Source organism: Rhodamnia argentea, chromosome 6, assembly GCF_020921035.1.
Source record: "Rhodamnia argentea isolate NSW1041297 chromosome 6, ASM2092103v1, whole genome shotgun sequence".
Lineage (NCBI taxonomy): Eukaryota > Viridiplantae > Streptophyta > Magnoliopsida > Myrtales > Myrtaceae > Rhodamnia > Rhodamnia argentea.
In genome coordinates this window covers 18,285,806-18,302,438 of record NC_063155.1, presented here as the reverse complement: position 1 = coordinate 18,302,438, position 16,633 = coordinate 18,285,806, and the positions used below count along the sequence as shown (strand labels likewise).

The window sequence follows — 16,633 nt, the reverse complement described above, 5'->3', positions numbered from 1 at the left end:
TAAATTTATCAAAAATATATATATTTCGGTCATATATGAACTTAGCTGGCAAAAAAAAAAAAAAAAAATCTAAACGTGGATCAATAACAGAAGAAGAAGAAAAAACTTACCGCTGAATATAAAAGTATTAAATAACGTGTTCCAACGTGTCAATTTTTTTTTTTTTTTTTTGTGTTAATTAGACTGTTACCAGGTTGACATCTACGTTTAGCAGATTGGATGAAGCGCTTGGAATTACGGTAGCTCACCGGTTAGGTAATTGGAGAGGTTGATTAAGTTAAACCTGTGTTGCAGGTTGATTCAGCTCAATATCCTAGAGACTAGCATTTGGAAATAATCAGAAGCAATCATTCACGCGTTCCAGCAAAGAACAAACGTATAAATGGAACATACTATAGTTATGAAGCCTTAAGCCAGAAACTTTCTGAAGCAAAGTCTCTGTCGTACTGTTACACGCGCAAAAGTCTACTTCTTTGATTCCAAAACTTTCTGATGCAAAGTCTCTGTCATACTATCACACGCAGAATAGTCCATATCTTTGATTTCCTTCATATTCGTTGAAGATTCAGTCTTGTCACCTCCATCTCTGGCAGTTCTTATTCATAGAAAATACAGAGACATGGAGAGAGAGAGTCTAGAAGAGGATGGGCTCTCAACAAGCTCTCTGCTTCTCAAAGAAGTCTCAAATTGTGGCGATCACGGCGACTCTATATCTTCCAGTGATTCTTCTGTTACGGTTCTTCTCGTTGTTAGCACGCTGGTCGCTGTTTGCGGGTCTTTCGTAACAGGATGCGCTGTGAGTATTGGTGCTGCACCAACCATGCAATGCATTCCAACGCAATATATGAGCCATCACTTGTCTTGATGAAGTTTTTGTTTTCTCTGTAATGTTTTTTCTATTCATCGTCATAAAGATGTATTCTGTAATGGTTTTCCCCAATTCATGAATATCTAATCTTAAGAAGATAAAAAGTAAGTTGGTTAGCATGTTGTTAATATATTTAAATAATACATTGCACCTTCATTTAACGGCTTAACCTTTCAAAACAGTTGGCAGTGATCTCACAAAATCTCACACAGTCTGCATTATTTTGGAATTTTGTGCTCTTGTAATAACCCCTTCGCATGGGATTGGGGCTGTCACAACCTTTGGGGAAGTAATCGAGTGTTCGAGTTCCATCGCATTATCAGGAAAACAGGCAAAAAGGAAAAAGAAAGCATGGAATTAGGAGCCCGCGTATGGGCTGCCTTTCAATTTGACTCCAAAATCTTTCTTTCTGACCATATTGTGCTGCCTCAGTTTAAGCTGTATTTCCTGACGAGGTTACTCTCACTCAAAAGGCACCTTGACAGTGGCGAGCAATTCACTGCGCAGGTGGGTTATTCGTCGCCAGTTATGTCAAGCATAATGGAAGACCTGGGACTTTCTGAAGCGGCGGTAAGTTAATTTTCTCCTCGGGAATGAAGAATCTATTGTATGGGTTGGACGTATGCAGCTTATTGCTGAGATAGGATCAGGATGGCATGATTGCTGCAAAGTTTTAGTTAATTTATCTATCATCTAAATTCAAATCTTCTCATTATTTTCCTAATTGCTTTGCATTTTGTTCCTTAACATACAATATAACATTAACCCTGTATCTTAATCGATAAGCTTCAAGAGCATATCTTGTATTAAGGACTGCAGAGGGATAAGTGCAGCCAGTTACAATTCAGATTCTCTGTATAAATCTTTCCCCTATCTTCCTTATGCTGCAGTATTCACTTTTTGGTTCGATGCTGACAATGGGAGGACTAATAGCAGCTTTAATAAGTGGAAATCTAACAGATGTGATCGGTCGAAAGCGTGTAAGTATTCCAAGAGCTATTGACTTTGTAAAATATCACAATTCCATTGGACCAAATTTCAATTACTGTATCTTGTGATGCAGGCGATGTGGCTTTCTCAAATACTTTCCACAGCTGGATGGCTTTCTATAGTATTTGCTAAGGTTCCTCCCCTTTCTCTTGCCTCTCCAAATTTGCCTTATAGGTGGCCAACATGTGTAATCTAACTCGACTTCTAGCAAATGGAACGGGAAATGCTTTAAAGAGAATTTACCAGTAACTTCCTAAGTTCGGTGTGGTCAGGGAAGATATTGATTTCTGTATCTGCTGTTCGGTTACATGATCGTGTTCTCATATGCTATAGAAGTATGTTTAAGTTGGCTGGCGACAGAAAAAAAGTTTTAAGTTTCTTGACATCCCTTTCAACGGGTGCAATTTCCTTTTTCCAGTAGAAACATGCTTATATAAATACTCCAAAACGCGCAGTCTGAGTCACCGAGGATAAAGCTCTTTGCTTATCCAATACAACCAAAGTTTCTAGTACAGAAGGAATACAATCAAAGGTAAATATACCCTAAGATCCCATCAATCCCATCTTTGCTAGCTTGTCCTCACTGTGATTTTCTTCCCTGAACACATGCTTAATGCTCCCAGCCGCGATTCAGCTAAAACACCCCTGCATTCGTACAAAATTGAGCTCAAACTGGAGATGTGAGCACTGGTAATTTGCGAAGCATATATCACATTACTGGCATCTGATTCAATCTCCAGATGTCATTTTTGAATGCAATAGTTAGTCCCCCCTTGATAGCCCACACTTCCACAGCAAAAGTCGGAAGTCTTTCTTAAACAATGAGTATGGCCCTTCACCCGTTCCCCTTCATCATTGCTTATTATGCCACCAATTCCAGCAACTCCTATACCCACTTCCACCGCTTCATCAGAATTCAATTTGAACCTGCCAGCTTGTGGAATTTCCCATTCTGATCCTGATTGGGATCTCTTTCAGCATTGTTTATACTTTGTAAATGCAGCAGGTTTCCCCTGCTTTATCTAATCAAAGATGCCAAGTTAGTTTAGAATCATGATTGAAAGCAACAGCATTCCTATATATCCAAAGAACCCACAATCCCATAAAGAAAACAGTACTCAAAGAGATCCTAGGGCTACTGTACCAAGTTTTATTACTCACATCCATAATCCACTCCTTAAGGACTTATTGTATCTCCCAACAGTAGAAAGACTTCTGAGCGAAAGGACAATCTCTTAGCAAATGAAATATTGTCTCACCTAACACACAAGGGACACACATCTTGCACATTCATGCCACTGTGAGCAAGCAGATGCCTTGTAGCAATACTGCTGTGAAGAACCAACCATATGAAAAATTTGATGCTAGGGGTCGCATCATATTTCCATGCCCAATTCCTGTTCTCCGTTTTACTATCTCTTGGATCTAAGTTCATTGCAATCTGGTGGGCAGAACGCAGGCAGCACTTGCCAGGCTCGGAGAAGTTCTGTCAGAATTTGACCGGCTCCAATATTTTTCAGTATCACTTAATTGTACCCTACATGTTGCCTTGCAGAATGCTTGGTGGCTTTATGCTGGAAGAGCATTGATAGGATTTGGTGTTGGGGTCACGGTCTATGTGGTAATACGCACTTTGTACTTCCGGGTACACTCATGTGAACCATGATAATCATCACCTCTCTTTTGCCCATCAGGTACCTGTATACATTGCAGAAATAACACCTAAAAATGTTCGGGGAGCATTTACTTCATTCAATCAGGTAATAATAAACTTGGAACATAATGTGCTTGCTTTATGTTGCCAATATGTTACCTTTTGGTCTATTTTTCTTGAGATGCAGTTCATGCAAGGCTGTGGCTTTTCTTTGACATACTTTGTTGGAACTATTGTTTCCTGGCGTGCCTTGGCTCTGATCGGTAGTGTCTGGGATTCCCTATTAACATTTATTCCTGCTAAGAAAGTTGAGAAAATAAAAGAAAAGGTCGCCTTTTGCATTTTGTTTTTCAGGTGGAATTCCTGGTGTAATACAAATTTTCAGTTTACACTTCATGCCGGAGTCTCCTAGATGGTTGGTGAGTTCCTTCAGGATTTTGCAGTAGTTGTGTACAAGTGACAATCTCCTATGTAAGAAAATTAAATCTAAAGTTGTACTACTAAGCTTCCAAGAACTATGCAATCTTATGTGAACGAATTTACAGGTAAAAGTGGGTCGAGAACAGGAGTTTGAAGCTGCCTTACAGAGACTCAGAGGCAAAAGCACTGATATTTCGCAGGAAGCGACTGACATCAGAGTTAATTCTCATTCCCTTCACAATTCTCTGGGGAAAAGCTTATTTTTTCCCCTCAGGGACCGATGACTTCTAGGACTTCACATTCTTAACTCATATTAATCTCACAGGTCTACACAGAAGCCTTTGAAAGGCAATCTCGGTCAAGATTTCTAGATGTGTTTGAACAAAGATATGCTCGTTCACTCACGGTGAGCTTTCCTTCAAATGCATATAAACATTTCTACGCACATCTATATGCAGTGCTGTCTAGTGAGGACTTACATTTTCTATTCATTTCAAAGCTTAGATAGGACTTGGACTGATGCTGCTTCAACAGTTTGGTGGAGCTAGCGCTTTCTCGTACTATTCAAGCTCCATTTTTGAATCAGCTGGTAATGGCTTCTCTACTACTTCAGGAAGTGTGAAGAAATAATCACAACAAACTTTTGTCCATGACAGATTTTTCAAGTAGCATTGGCAGCAGGAGCGTGGCTATTGTCGTGGTAAGCTGTTTTTCTATGGTAGAATTTCCCGATACTCGACTATGAAATATTATCCTGAAATATTGATTCTACACGTTGCATTTACAAGTAGTTTGACATGTTTTGTAGATGCCAGCACTCGCAATTACCATACTCTTGACTGATAAAGCTGGACGACGACCACTTTTGATGGTTAGGAAAAGAAACTCGTTCATTTTTGGTTCCAAAAGGAATAAATCACCTGAAAGTTGAAATTGAGCTTGAGCTTGAGCTTAATCTTGGTTTGCAGGTTTCTTCTGCTGGAATGTGCTTAAGCTGTTTAATACTAGGATTGTTATTTTGCATGCAGGTTAGCTCTACTATCACTAAATCAACCACTAGTACCCTTGGGGCTCTGATGACTTCAACTCACTTTCTGTTCTGTCATTTTGTTACCCCTTGTCTACAGGATCTACATCTCGGCAAGGACGTCACTCCAATTTTGGTTTACCTAGCTGTTTTGGTAATAATTGCTCCAGAGCTTAGTGAATCCTAGTCTATAACCATGTGGTGAGTTTTGCTGAAGTTACTGAATTCAATCAGGCATATTCTGTATCTCTCTCATTTGGCATGTCGGGACTGCCATGGATTCTAATGTCCGAGGTGCGAATTGTCAATTTTTTTGGTGAATTTCATGATGACTAATACTAAATGCAACGGACTATTGACTGCTTTTGATTGCCCATTACGTAGATATTCCCAGTAAATGTAAAAGGGAGAGCGGGAAGCATGGTGACGTTTGCCCACTGGTCCTGCTCCTGGATCGTGACCTACACTTTCAACTTCATGCTCGAATGGAGCGCGCCCGGTATGCTCTCTGTCTCTGTCGACTTGGTTTATGTAGTAGTATGATCTCAGAGTTTGGAGCCAAAGCACATGTGACGCTGCATGGGCAAATTAGATGCACCATCTGAGAGTTGTTTTGCATCTGTACTTTGCTTTTTCCAGGAACATTTTTCATATTCGCAGGCATTTGCGGTTTAACGATCCTGTTTACTGCAAAGTTAGTGCCTGAGACCAAAGGGCAAGCCCTGGAAGAAGTGCAAGCATCGCTTGTTCATATTTCTGCAGTGAGTTAAAGTAATGTGATCTTCTATTTAGTCTAAAGACATTGCAATTGCGCCTATTGGGATATCGAAGGACGCTCGTAGGATCGACATTTCGTTCCTGATTGCAAACAATGAATCGCAACGCGTAAAGGAAGAGCAAAAGCATTGTGTATTGCTTGTCCATTTGCTGAGTGTTTGATTTTACCGAGCACTAGTCAAGTTTTTATTTCTATTTGACTGCCAGACCAGGTTCCGCCGACCGGGACAAATCCACGTTCCCGGGCGGACCTAATCAGTTACTCGCCGTCATCCCTGGTCCAATTTCGGATTTTACACATGAAGCGTGCTCCCAACAAGGTTTGAACCAAGAATCTTTTGTCACCTTAGTCAACGTCTTGTTGGTCTCATCAAATTTGGTGGACATTTGTATGAAAGGGATAATGACACAAATGGTCCATGAGCTTTGTCTTAATGTGCAATATAATTCATGAATTTTTAATTTGTTAAATATGATTTCTGAAATTTAGCCCAATATGTAATGTGATTCATGAATTTTTAATTTGTTCAAAGTGGTCGCGCGACTTTTCTACATGTTCAATTTAGTCCCGGAACTATATTAAAAGTTTCCTTTTTTTTTTTGGCTCAAACTCGAGGCACATTTTAACAATCTCCACCTTGGCTCGATGTTTAACCCATGTCACAACCGCTTCATTGGAATTAGAAATCCGCTACTACTCTTCCACAGCCTCTCTCAACCGTCACAGACATCTTCCAAGTCTAAGCCGCACTTGAACTTCGCCATAACTATGAACCTCATCAGAACACCAAAGACACCTGCACCTTTAACTACTCTACAATGAATTTCGGGCACAATTTCCTCTACCACAAATAGAGTGAAACCATTGTTGCATCCATAGCTGTCAAGAGATTGAAAAAATACCATGTTGATATTAGTAGTTAGAACAATCATTGTTTCTTCCGACTCCACCTCATAAGCACCATTTGTGTCAATTATCTCGCTAGTACCCACCACCTCGGGAGTTTCGAGTTGTAACTTCACCTCAAGCTGAACACCATCCGTACGAGCACTACATTAATCACTCATAACTAGAAATATTGGGTACTCGTTAAATGTGACTTCTCTGCTAATAACGTTTGAGTTTAAATCTGGACACCATAGTCGGTAAGCTCACTCACCTGTGCATAACCTAGGAACTGCACTTTCTTACCCTCCCATGGGAGCTTACCATCGCTCACTAGAACATAACATGGGCAACAAAATAATCTAAGAGCAGAATAATCGGCAGCGTTACTTGACCACACTTTCTCGAAGTTTGACATTCTGTCGCAATCAATGAGAATTAGACCCATTTTGACATGATACGGGTGGGGTTAGATCGAAAATGGTTAGATCCAAACTGATCCATTTACATGCAATACAAAGTTAGTGACACATTTTGACAAAAAATAGTGGCTTATACCCGACCTGAACCGACTTATATTACTTACACACTTTTTTATTTAACCCAATCTAGTAAAACTAATACTCAAATGAAGGTGAGAACGCAGAGTGATTTCATTTTCAGGTGGTATCGCCTGCGCACTCAGGTTTTTCAGTTTGTACCAGGTATTCATGAAGAGCCATTGTTATCATTCTTGTTCAAAACTTAAACTCGATTGTGTCGATCACTGTACTACTCTACGTAGCTTCATTTGATGGTGATGATCTCATTGGTGTTATGTCTGAATTCGTCATTCAATAATGATGTTTTCATGGGTGTTATGTCGGAATTCGTCATCGCGTTACATACCGAATTCTGTTCGTTATTATCCATACATAGCCATTTTTTAAATGTCAAAACCGAAGAATATTTACTTAGATTAATAACATCCATAAAAACATATCATTTAGGGTTAATACCATGAAAAACCTAAACTAGTACACGTGTAACAAATTTACGCTCTGTTAATTTTCGCTAAATTTTACCGTCAAATTGCTGAGTTAGATAACACGTAGCAGTCGATAGATATACCAGTTTGGGGTTTTTCCGCTAAATTTTACTGTCAAATTGCTGAGTTAGATAACACATAGCAATTGACGGGTGTACCAATTTAGGATTTTTACCCTCTATTTGTCACATGTATACCCGTTTGGAGTTTTTCATGGTATAAATTTAATTTAACTAAAATCAAGAGGTGGTAAATTTGTCTCCGGTGTACCAATTTGAGGTTTTGGGTGGTCACAAAATTAGTTTGGGATAAATTTATCACAAATATACCAGTTTGGAGTTTTTTGTGATAAAAAAATTAGTTTGGAATAAATTTGTGATAGGTGTACCTATTTGGGATTTTTCGTGGCAATAACCCTATCATTTAACTTAATTTTACCTCACCGAGGGTGTGTTTGTTTCAACAAAAATTTCACTATAAAATAAAACACTTTTCGAGAAATTACTTTTCAGAAAAATGTTTTCCCCTTCCCAGGTTAAAGAATTCATCTTCCTAACATCATGCGTGCATTTTTTTTTTTTTTAACATAAATGGTTTTCCACCAATTGATCATTTATAGCAAACCAAACACATGAAAGTTTAGAAAACTAATTCGTGTAAAATGCTTTCGTTCAGACAAACACTCCCTAAAGAAGAGTTCCGGATCCATTCCGGAGGGAAAAGTACACTAGAAGTGCTATAACTTGTGTACGGCGTTCACTTGAATGCTATAACTTTCAAAACGTTCACTTAAGTACCATAACTTTCAAAAATCATTCATTTGAGTGCTACATCGGAGCAAAATCGTTCACTTGAGTGCTACAAGAACTTTTTCGGCGTCTATAGTAATTTTTTCGGCGTCTATAGTAACTTTTCCAACTGCCACGTCGCCTTTTCTGGTTGTTATGTCAACATGACACTCAAGTGAACGATTTTTAAAAGTTATGGCACTTAAGTGAACGTTTTGAAAGTTATGGCACTCAAGTGAACGCCGTATAAAAGTTATGGCACTTCTAGTGTACTTTTCCCCATTCCGGGTTTTTGAATACCGAGATTTATTTCGCAGCTCGACCAGAAGACCGAGATCGCGATTGTCACATGGACCAAAGTTTCCAAACAGCGATGAAGTTGCGCTTTGCATCAGGCTTGGGGAATTGATGGCCAACGACAAACGCTTGTGAAGTTTCTTATCTATCAATTCTACGGGCCATCAGTTTGGTTTGCATGTGCGAGGAAGTATTAAAATGTCCCCACGCTGCTTGTTATCTAAGTCTTTGATTTCAACTCTTTAGGAGTATCCCTCTGTGCTATCTCTCTCATCTCAAGTTATACTCCAAAATATTGTGGGATAGGTAGCACTGGCAGTTTGGTGTAGCGTCCATCGTCCATAAATGCGTGAATTGCCGCTATAGCTACCACAATTTGAGCAACTACTCTCATGATCAATCAAAGAGGAGGCTTTACAGTGGAGAAACCTAATCATGCAGCGGGGTCAGTTACTTGGAGCTCTCTATCTCTGCCTCTGAAAGTCCCCACCATCTTACTCAGCTCTCACGCTCACCCACGACTACATCTTGCCAGTTTTCATTCCTTGAAGACTTACCACGAAGAGCTTTCAAATGAAAGATTTGGAGAGAGAACGGTTAGGAGAAGATGGACGGCCGACAAGTCCTCTGCTTCTCGAAGAAGTCTCTGCCGATGGCAGTCATGGCAGCTCCGTCACGTCTTCAAGCGATCCTGCAGTCACGCCACTTGTTGTTTTTAGCACTCTCGTCGCCGTTAGTGGCTCTTTCGTTACTGGGTGTGCTGTGAGTACTGCATCAACTTTTAGATTCATCACCAAGAAATCAGTTCTATTTTTTTTATGATTCTTGATTCTCATTTTTTTTCCCACATCTGTGTTGAAATAGAGGTGAATTTTGCAATCACGGTGTTTATTTATTTATTTATTACAATTCTGATGATTGCCAAGTAGGCAGTGTAACGGTTTCTTTCAAGTCCTACTGAAATATTTTGGTAGGAAATGACAAGAGGAAAGAAGCACATAACTTGGTCAAAATTTTTCTTTGGGAAAAATCCAAAAAAGGGCCTGAAGTCTTCATATTTTCTCAAATAAGGGCCTCAAGTGAACACTGTTTCAAAAAAAAGCCCGAAGTCCTCATGTTTTCTCAAATAAGGGCCCTAAGTGAATACCGTTTCAAATAAGGGCCCGAAATGACTATAAATTCTCAAAAAAGGGCCTGATTTAAGGGCATTTTAGTCTTTTTACTTATTTAATTTTTTATTATAGCTTTTGTGATCTGTTTCCTCAAAAAAAAAAAAAAAAAGTGAATGTTCATAGGCGGGAGGAGTAGCCCTCCCGCCTGTGGCCACTGTCCCACCGCCGAAGGGCGGTAGGTGGGGGGCGGCATAGGTCGGCGGGGTTGCCGGTGCCTCGGCGAGGGCCTCTGGCCCTCGCCAAAACCGGGAGAGGGTCGGGCCCTCTCCTGGATTTGGGTGAGGCCGGTGGTTCCCGCCCAGATCGGGGGTCACCAGCCATCGCCCGGGATCGGGCCGGGGTCGCCTTGACCGGGCGACCCCCCCACTAGTGACGAGGCGACGGCCGGTGACCCCCGATCCGGGCGGGGACCGCCGGCCTCGCCCAGATTCGGAAGAGGGCTCGACCCTCTCCCTGTTTTGGCGAGGGCCAGAGGCCCTCGCCTCCGACCGGCAGGGTCGCCGGTGACCTAGTCGGCCTTCGCCGCGCCCGCCGACCCTCCACCAGCGGTGGGCCGGCGGCCACAAGCGGGAGGGGCAGCCCTCCCGCCTGTGCAAAACCTTTTTTTAAATCAGGAAAAAGGAAAAAATAATAAAAAAATTAAAATGTGAAATGACGAAAACGCCCTTCAGGCCATACCCTTTTTTGAAATATTATAACCACTTCGGGCCCTCAATTGAAACGTACCATGTCACTTCGGGCCCTTTTTGGAAACAAGATTCACTTGGGGCCCTTATTTGAGAAAATATGAAGACTTCAGGCCCTTTTTTGGATTTTTCCATATTTGTTTTTTCTTACATATTGGTCAACATTGTATTTTCAAGTGAAATATGGGTTTTCATTTTGGCCTTGCTGTAAGTAAGATAATGCAACCTGAGATCTGTGTCTGCTACACTGCATGAATGTGTGTCTACTGTCTGCTACTGTTTTTGGTGCCTAATAGCTGGTGTATTATGTTCCAGAAGCACCTGTGTGTCATGTTCTTCTTGATACTAAGGCATTAGATGACCTAGTTATTTTAGAACGTACTAATTCGAGTCAGACAGTCCGATACTTGTTACCGTGCTTCCATGTAATAATATCAACTCGAACCACGATAAGGCAAGTAGCTAATTTAGGAACACTCGAGTACAAGACATGAAACTCATGTATGCAAAAAAGATGTCAGATGATCCTCATTAGTTACTTTATTCACATTTGTGAGAAAGATGCCATTTGAAACTGACTTTTGGCCTGATTCTTTTTTTTTTTTCAATCCGTGGCGGAATTTTCTCGGCAATTGTGCTTTTCGCTGCATTTCCTGACAAGATTAGCAGCCACTAAGTAGAACGTACCCTTAACTGGTGGTATCATTTTGCAATGCAGAGTGGTTATTCTTCACCAGCTGAGTCAGGCATAATGGAGGATTTGGGCCTCTCCACAGCAGCGGCAAGTCCTCTCAAGAATTCGTGCTAAATTTCTAAGATTGTTCATCTATCAGCCGCCATACTAATTGATTTCCATCATTATACTGTCAAATAAGATTTTTTCAAGTGAAAAAACGCATGGGATTTAGTAGACTAACTGAAAGTGACATCTGAATCAGTGACACCAAATGGAGAAAACGGAAATTGGATCAAAGCTTCTATTCACATTCTTCCTTTTCGGTTTTTTTGTTGCAGTATTCACTTTTCAGTTCAATAATAACAGTTGGAGGCCTAATAGCAGCTCTGGTAAATGGGAGGGTAACAGATTTGATTGGGCGTAGACGAGTAAGTGAACCTCTACCTCTGCATTGCATTCTCAAAAGCTCAATGAAGAACCCGACAGATATTACAGGGATTCTCATGTATTCTTGATGCAGGCAATGTGGCTTTCTCAAATAGTTTGTGCTGCGGGATGGCTTTCCATAGCATATGCCAAGGTTCCTGCCCTTTCTCTGGCCTCTTCGGAAACTTTTCTTCCTTGATGACAAAATAAACACGCTTCATTTTAAATTGCGTTTTCTTCCTTTCATGCTCATCAATGGATGAGTTCAATCAGATATCGGTCCTGTCAGATGTTTTTGTGATTTTTCACTGCATTTGTGAAATTTTGCACTTCAAACTATCTGCCTAGCTGGTTAAGGGATCACGGTTCATTCAATTGATTTTCTTCCAGCGAAGATGCAAGGAAAATTTTAGGACGTCCTATTTATGTGAATGATCAATTCATGGTTTAGGCTGTGAGATAGAGTGCAAGCACTTAATGGTTTATCCAATTAATCTGCAGAATGCTTGGTGGCTGGATATTGGGAGACTGCTAAACGGGCTCGGCATTGGGTTTATATGTTACGTGGTATATGGAGGGAGATTCGGAGTTTTGTCCTAATAAATTTCTAGAAGTGGACGCTGCCAACGTGCTATTGATCATTATCTTTGTTTCCAAACAGGTACCTGTGTACATTGCAGAGATAACACCTAGAAGTGTCCGGGGAGCATTCACGGCATTCAATCAGGTTAAAATGTTTGGACAACGTAGAAATTGAACGAGTCTAGACAATTCATTTGCTCACCAACACAAAATTGGCTTCTGTTGCAGTTCATGTTATGCTGTGGATTTTCATTGATTTACTTTCTTGGAACCATTGTCTCCTGGCGCATCTTGGCTCTGATCAGTAGTCCCTCTGCTCCCATTTTTTATGTTATGTAATGAATAAGTTGGAAAAATATCAGGAGGTCATTCTTGGTGATTTCATCCTCAGGTGTAATTCCCTGTGTCGTACAAATTTTGGGTTTGTTCTTTGTTCCAGAGTCTCCTAGATGGCTGGTAAGTTGCTAGTGGAGTTGAGGCACAGGTATTAAAATTTCAATGGCAATCAAAATCTGAAACATAATCCAATTGGTGTTGACCACCCTTGTGTGGATTTGCTAATGTTGTAGAATCATAGAACTGGATGACGAAGCCAAGACCATGCATTTTTTAATTTACGAAATATAACTAGCAGATAGTCACTTGCAGGTAGTAGTCCACCAAGAGAAGGAGTTTGCAGTTGCATTACAGCGACTCAGAGGCAAAGGTGTCAGTATTACTCAGGAAGCAGCCGATATCAGAGTAATCTCAATCTCGCATGTCTTTCTTATAATTTGGAAGCATTTGATATTTTGGCAATGATGTGCTCTCATTTCACTTTTTCTTACAGGACCACACAGAGATGTTTGAACGGCAGTCTCAGTCTAGAGTTCTGGATCTGTTCCAAAGACGATATGTTCATCCACTTATGGTGAGAATTCCCCCAAATTATTCAAGTTGCTTGCGATTCTTTTCCTGATCTTGTCAAAGCATTAGATAGCAGTTGGGCTGATGACGCTTCAACAATTTGGTGGGGCTAATGCATTTGCCTACTATACAGGCTCCATATTTGAATCAGCTGGTAAAAATCAAATGCTAAATACATTAGTAACTTAATTGATAATGAAGGCTTGGTCATCTTAATATTTTATCTTGGCAGGCTTCTCAAGTAGCTTTGGTACCAGAAGCATAGCTATTATCCAGGTACCAGATATCTAGAATTGCGGTGAAAGACGAATTTTTTGTTATTTCATCGTGTTTTCTAAAGATTCTACACTTGTTTTGCAGATCCCAGCAACTGCTCTTGGCGTAATCTTGACTGATAAAGCCGGAAGACGACCACTTCTGATGGTTAGGAAAATTAAAAATTTGCTATAATCCCCTTAAAGAGAACACTTTTCTAGATACTGAACCTGAACCCAGCTTTTATTTGCAGATTTCTTCAGCTGGGATGTCCTTAAGTTGCATTCTTCTAGGATTGTCATTCTTGATTCAGGTTTCGTGAACAATAACTATCCTTACTCATGGTTCTCGATGTTTTTAAGTGACCTTATTTTTCCCTGATATTTTTCTGTTGCTGAACCAGGACCTTAATCATTGGAAGGCAGTGACGCCAATTTTGGCGTATGTAGCAATTACTGTAAGTCCCTGTAAGAGTGCCTTTTTTCCTTGTCTCTTTTCATCTTGAATCGTTGCTCAATGACGCATTCCGATGAATATTGCTGACAGATGACCATTTCATGTAGGTGTATTCCATAGCTTACTCAATTGGCATGGGGGGATTACCATGGGTTATCATGTCTGAGGTACATGGCTTAAGTCTACATTTGCACTTGGAAATCATTATTCTCAGTGAATATGTTCTCTGTAGATATTCCCTGTAAACATCAAAGGGGCAGCCGGGAGCCTGGTGACATTCACCAATTGGTCCTGTTCCTGGGTTGTGACTTATACTTTCAACTTCATGTTCGAATGGAGTGCACCTGGTACTCACTCTCTCTCTCTCTCTCTCTCCCTCGCGCCCTCCTGTGTGTGTGATATATTCAGCATCTATGCTTAATCTGGATTGTGCTACTTTCAGGGACATTTTTCATATTCGCGTGCATATGCGGTCTCACGGTCTTGTTCACCATGAAGGTAGTCCCCGAGACCAAGGGGCGAGCATTGGAAGAACTGCAAGCATCACTTGCCCATTTTCTTTAATGATTATGAGCCGCAGGGTGTTGGAACTTGAATTGGTACGAGCCAAACACAAGCAGCACTGTTAGGAAGGCTGACAGGAGGCTTTTTGTTGCAAAGTATAAATGCAATGTGAAAACGGGGAGGATAGAAAAAGGAGAAGTTCCATAGTAATACATTCCATTAATGAAGGTAAACTACACAGACCGGTTTGTGTATCGGTAATTTCAAGTTGAAGCACCTAAATTTGTATAACTGGGTATCGATAGTACAGCAGAAATTTGGCAGCCATTAGTACAAGTAAAATGAAAGCGGTACTTTTCGGATTAAAAATTCAATTTTGTCGAAGCTACTCATGTATATAACTGGATAAACAGGTCACCAGCCACCTCATTTTTTTATATTAATGTTGCTATAAATTACACCAAAGTATTTGTTTGTTACTGACCACGGACAATCAGCCTGTAATTTCTTGTATGGATCACCAAAATTGTGCTATAGAATCAGCCCTAAAGCAGTTGCTTTTACGCACAATTAGAATCAACATATCATGTAAAGAGTACCCGTTTTTACAAACTCTAAACCATAATTAGAAGTACCCTTCAAATATTTCAAAATCCACTTTACAGCTTGCTAATGAACTTTGCCTGCGCATGATAAATATTTACTTACCACGCTAACAACTTGTGAAATGTCGGGGTTAAGTGCAAACCATAGCATACATAAGGCTATCAAATGTACAAGAGTGTGGAGGAAATTATGTATATTTTATCTCCTCATCAATATGTGAACATAAACTAGCTGATAATATAAAGTGAGCAGCAAAATGAGTGCTTACTAGTTTGGCATCTTTCATGCCAAAACGATTTAATACCTTCTTAACTAGCTTTTTTGGGAAAGATACAACTTTTGTCTTTTTTGATCTCATCGAGTTTCCATGCCTAGGATTTTCTTCACCCTACCTAAATCATTCATCTTAAATTCAACGCTTAACTATGCCTTCAAATTATGTATATCAGATTTATTTTTTGCTGCAATCAACATGTCATCAATTTATAATAGCAGATAAATGAAAGTGCCATTTGGAAGTCTGCGTAACTATATACAGCTATCGTATTTGCTCTTACAATAGCCAAGTTGCACCATAAAAGAATCAAACTTTTTATACCAATGTCAGGCGATTGCTTCAAGCCGTTTATAGACTTTTTCAATAGATAAGCATGGTCTTCCTTACCTTCAAACTGAAAACTCTCTGGTTGACCCATACAAATTTTCTCTTCAAGTTCACAATGCAAGAAAGCTGTTTTCACATCGAATTGATCCAACTCTAAATCATGCGTAGCAACTAACGCACGAAAAACCCGAATGGAGCTGTGTTTAACGACAGGTGAAAACACATCATTAAAATCAAATCCCTCAATCTAAATATAGCGCTTAGCAACTAGATGATTGTTAATCTGATGTCTTCAGCTCCAGGAATACCTTATTTTCTTTTGAAGACCCATTTGCAACCCACAATTTTCTTTCCTTTTGGTGGCTTGACAAGCTCCTAGGTTTGATTTTTCTTTTCATGAGATTTCATCTCTTCATTCATAGCAACTAACACTTTGATGAATCTTTTGAAGAAATAGCTACCTTATAGGTTTTAGGCTTATAGTCCACTGGTTCTGCAATTGAATGCACATAAGCAAAAAAAGATTGAGTACCCATATTTTTGTGGAGGCTTCACTATCCTTCTTGGTTTGTCTTTGGCAATAGAGCAAAGTTCTTCTTCAGGTTTTTCAATCTCAATGTTATTAGTAGATGACGGAACTGGCCGTGAAGAAATTACTTCAAGCTCCACTTTCTCTGCAGTACTTTTTGGGTTTTCATGACAAGGAATAAACGATTACTTGCTAGGATGAATCATAGTAGACTCATCAAAAGTTACATCTTTGTTGGTAATAATCTTAAATAAATCAAAACACCAAAGTCTATAAATCTTTACACCATAAGCATAACAAAGAAAGATGCATTTTTTTGCTCTAGGCTCCATTTTCTCCGCATTAACATGTGCATATACTGGACATCCAAATATTCGAAGAGAAGAATAATCCACAGATTTACTTGACCATACCTCTTCAGATGTCTTGCACTCAATAGATGTGCGAGGAGAACAATTTATCAACCAACAAGCTGTATTAACCGCGTCAGCCAGAAC

General features: G+C 40.0%; 1 protein-coding gene and 1 pseudogene across 1 annotated transcript; both read left to right on the top strand.

Annotated features, from left to right (window-relative positions):
• The first annotated feature begins 315 nt into the window (after positions 1-315).
• LOC115751688 lies at positions 316-5,882 on the top strand (annotated as a pseudogene).
• A 3,334-nt stretch (positions 5,883-9,216) lies between these two features.
• LOC115751684 (sugar transporter ERD6-like 5) lies at positions 9,217-14,582 on the top strand. The gene is given in 19 exon segments (XM_048280979.1): positions 9,217-9,383; positions 9,386-9,496; positions 11,311-11,373; positions 11,607-11,696; positions 11,789-11,848; positions 12,196-12,261; positions 12,356-12,421; positions 12,505-12,580; positions 12,668-12,732; positions 12,925-13,017; positions 13,106-13,186; positions 13,252-13,336; positions 13,415-13,458; positions 13,543-13,605; positions 13,691-13,750; positions 13,841-13,894; positions 14,001-14,060; positions 14,126-14,240; positions 14,336-14,582. Coding segments are annotated over 19 exon segments (1,416 nt in total). The 5' UTR covers positions 9,217-9,341; the 3' UTR covers positions 14,458-14,582.
• Positions 14,583-16,633: the final 2,051 nt, after the last annotated feature.